Genomic DNA, 3,781 nt, shown 5'->3' with positions numbered 1-3,781 from the left:
TAATACAATTACTTATTGTACTAAACCTTTCTGTACTTATACCTAATAGTTTCCACAGTCCGACATTTCCAGGACCCATGTCTGAGGTGAGAAAGTTAACATGAAAACCCATTTGTTCTGTTTTAGTAATTATCTGAAAAATAATACGTTTCAAAGTTGCAGAAGAGAAACTGTTACCAGTAAAATGGTGTTCCACCACATGCTTCCACCTATTATTTATACCGACAAGCATAAACACGAGAGCTTTTGTTGCTATACCTTTTTCGTTGGGAAACGTGATGTTTCCCACTATTGATCCTGTTGATGAGTTATAAAAATTTTTGAGTGTGATTGCCATTTCGTCAAACACCAAGCCACATTCTAAATCAGCTTCTTTTTCAAGACATTTTATGTGACCAAAAATTCAAACATTTTGTTCGAAATTCCTGGCTCAAATTTGAAATCTTCTAATTAGCGTCCGTAAACTTGGAAATGGGTATCCTTGTTGAATAAGTTTATTATAGCCGTTAGATCCGCAAACAAATATAAGTTGTAGAGCACGTTGAATAGTTTTATGGGACCAATTTCGACATCGCTTTTTTTTCATTAAAGTCTGAATTTGATCTTCATTAAAAATTGATAATACAGCTCTTTTGTACTTATCGTTTTTTATAATAATTTGTAATGTCTGTATTTTGTTTCTCAGACCTTTCATTTTCCTTCTCATATTTATAATTTGTAAATATTGTTTATTTATAATTTCTGTTTTTTTACATTGCTTATTTTTTCTTACATTTTTATCCGTACTATGTAAAGACTCAGAAGTTGATGTCTGAAGAAAATATTGTCATATAAATATGTTGAACTTCTCTGTCATAGCGTTATTGTTTTTACACATACACGGAGAAGATTTAACTAGAATAATTAACATTGTACTAATATATGGACAACTATAAATATTTGCGTTGATACTTTCAATTTCATAGCAAGCAAATTTTCTTCTTGCAGCAAACTGAAAGTCTACGAAGCAAATATTTTTTGTTCTCCATATATTAACAAAATTTTAGTTCCATCTATCTTTTCCTCTGTGTAATACTTACTTCACATCGTATATCTTCATTTTTATTATGAAGCAATTTATTAGAAATATCTAGCACGTCACCATTAGCGTCATGATCTGCCACGTCACAATCTGGCGCATCACTATTTACATCATATTTTGCCAATGAAGAGTTTGAGGTATTCATAATTATCTGAAAAAAATTTTACGTCATACAAATACATCAAACTTTTCTCTTCTAGCATTACTGTTTTAATACTTAATATTTACTTCATATGCCACATCTTGACTTTTATTATTAATTAATTGATTGTTAGAAATATTATGTGGTACGTCATCATTAATGTCAATTTCTTCAAACATTGAAGATTCTGAAGTATTCATGTTTATCTGAAAAGAAGTTTTATGTTATACAAATGCATTATTGTGGTATTATTGTTTCCAGACTTACTTCACATTCCATATCTTGACGTTCATTGTTCTTAATCAATACGTTATTAGAAACATTGTTATTTACCACGTTTGTCTTTTTAAGAAAAAAACCAAATATAGTAGGAATTGCATCTTTTTCCAATTTTTTTTTTCCATCTAATCTTTGTTGCCACATATCAGATGCAAAATATATCTGTATAAAAACAGAGAAACCATATTTAATCCCAATTGTTATATAATTATTCTTTTTAAAAATATACACTTTTTAAATATATAAACATTAAACATCAAAATTATTATAGTAATTTAACATTTTTCACATTTTCAAATTGTAAACAAAATGAAATAAAAAATAAAATATTATATACAATATATAAGTTACCTACAGTAAGAAAAATAAATATAAATATATCAATTAAAGAAAATATGTTCATATCATAATCATTTTTCATTACATTAATAATATATTCATAATTTTGTTATAATTTTGTAAGAAATATAAAACGTAACCTCACAAAGAAATGAATTATTTGTAGGCGTCCAATTTTTCCGGTCAACATTTTTCGCCCATATCGCTCGACGTTCAGAATTTCTAGGGAATATCTTCATGATATATCCTTTCGATGATGAATTGTTGCAAAATTCTGCACAACATCCACCCATTTTTGCGGAATATTATTTCAGCACGTCGTTGCACCGCTTAACCCACACTATATACACATACATGTATAGAGCCACACATATACACACACTATTCGTGGAAGAGCGAGATAGCCTATACTATTCTCTTTCTTGCAGGAATTTGACAAAATCTTATGGCCAGTCTCTGATTGAAGGGTCTCTAGTCTGTGCCATAGACGTAGTATACATGGACCCCGCATACGGTTAGAAAAGTGAAGCCAATATGTACGGCCCCTCTCTGTTCTCTGTCTCTTTCTGCACAGACAAAGTGTGCAATAAAATTTAAGTAAGATTTTACTTACCAGTCTAGTCGGGGTGTTGCGTAATAATATTAAAGATTAAAACACGATAAATCGTCTAATTTCAATTTTTACTTGCTTCGCTCCGATTATTCAAGTTCAAATCTCCAACAGCAGTCATCGCCAATACTCAATTTAAGAAACTCGAAAATTTCTGTGACGCTTTCTCAATGCGCCCTCTGAAGTAATGGATGCAAAGCTCCTACAACATCTTTTAGTGCTGTCGGTTAAGTTTGTATAATAATATTTAAATTTATAACGGGTGCTTTCCAATTGCTTAACACATCTTGACACACACGTACACAAAACCAGTCTACTGATTACATATTATCTAAAATATCTTGTAAGATAATATGCAACCAATAAATTGGTTTTGTGCAACACAGTGTACGCAACTGGAAAGCACCCAACATTAATAAAACTAATTAATATATTAATATTAATTGATTTAATAATAATTATATATGTTACATTTACAATATATTATGCATATAATTATGCATATGCATAATTGAGTATAAAATTAGTAAAAAATAACTACTCATTAACGTTACTAAAGCCTGTATCAGACTATCGACTACAGGCCGATTCGACTGCCGACTACGACTGCTGATTCCAATTGGTCAATGCTAAAACGTAAAAATTATTTATATACGCTACTCAAAGATTACAATGCATATACTTTCGATACGGGCTTACGGTTAGCTACGACTCGAGTCGGCCGATCCAATCAGTCAATGCTTCACTGTGATTGGTCTATTGAAAGTTGGCAATCGAGTCGGTCTGTGCTACAGACCCTTCAATCCACGGACTAAGGAATAGAGGGACGGTGCATAACCTAGAGGGAAGAGGCACGTTCGCGGCGGGGGGGGGCCGCCATGTTGGTTTCAAAGATTATCGCACACATAAAACATGTACAGTGTATGTGTGAAATACACAGTACAGAATAATAAAGTTTAAAATTTTATTAATCTTTTACATTAAATTTTTCTTTAATTATTTAATAATATATAATACATTTAACAATGTAATAAGCTAGTATAACAAACACATTAAATAATATTTTATATATAAAAATAAACTAAAACTTTTGAAAAATTAAACATAAATTTTGGAGATATTTTCAGAAATGATTAAATTAATAATTCTATAGAATCTCAACAAAAAACAATTTAAATATATTTACCATAAACATTTATTGATGTTTATGCTGAATTAATTTAGTAAACTTTTGTCTATCACTATTGCTTTTATCGACAGTCTTAGAGCAAATATAGTGTAATCTAATTTTGATGAATTTTTTAATTATAGCTTCGGTAAGATAAATTGA

At 30.1% G+C, this 3,781-nt stretch overlaps 2 protein-coding genes across 8 annotated transcripts in view; one reads left to right on the top strand and one right to left on the bottom strand.

The window, feature by feature from the left end:
- Positions 1-2,446, bottom strand: LOC116844467. 4 transcript variants are annotated; one of them, XM_032815990.1, is made up of 6 exons: positions 1,982-2,446; positions 1,491-1,664; positions 1,310-1,429; positions 1,080-1,232; positions 259-811; positions 1-133 (listed from the first exon to the last, which is right to left on the bottom strand). In XM_032815990.1, exons 1-5 carry the CDS (start codon positions 2,132-2,134, stop codon positions 431-433), a joined length of 981 nt encoding a protein of 326 aa, XP_032671881.1. In that variant the 5' UTR covers positions 2,135-2,446; the 3' UTR covers positions 1-133; positions 259-430. The 4 variants fall into 4 exon arrangements, with proteins under 4 accessions (XP_032671881.1, XP_032671882.1, XP_032671884.1 ...); XM_032815991.1 differs by having other exon boundaries at positions 1,557-1,664; XM_032815993.1 differs by having other exon boundaries at positions 1,557-1,664; positions 1,987-2,446.
- LOC116844468 overlaps positions 1-3,781 on the top strand; it is a 75,579-nt gene that overhangs the window by 62,340 nt on the left and 9,458 nt on the right. The window lies entirely within an intron of this gene.

The sequence above is a fragment of the Odontomachus brunneus genome, unplaced genomic scaffold (genome assembly GCF_010583005.1).
Source record: "Odontomachus brunneus isolate Ranch 3 - 2012 unplaced genomic scaffold, Obru_v1 Obru_scaffold_041, whole genome shotgun sequence".
Taxonomy (NCBI): Eukaryota; Metazoa; Arthropoda; class Insecta; order Hymenoptera; family Formicidae; genus Odontomachus; species Odontomachus brunneus.
Note: the sequence above shows the minus strand (reverse complement) of the source record. Positions and strands in the feature narration are given on the sequence as shown.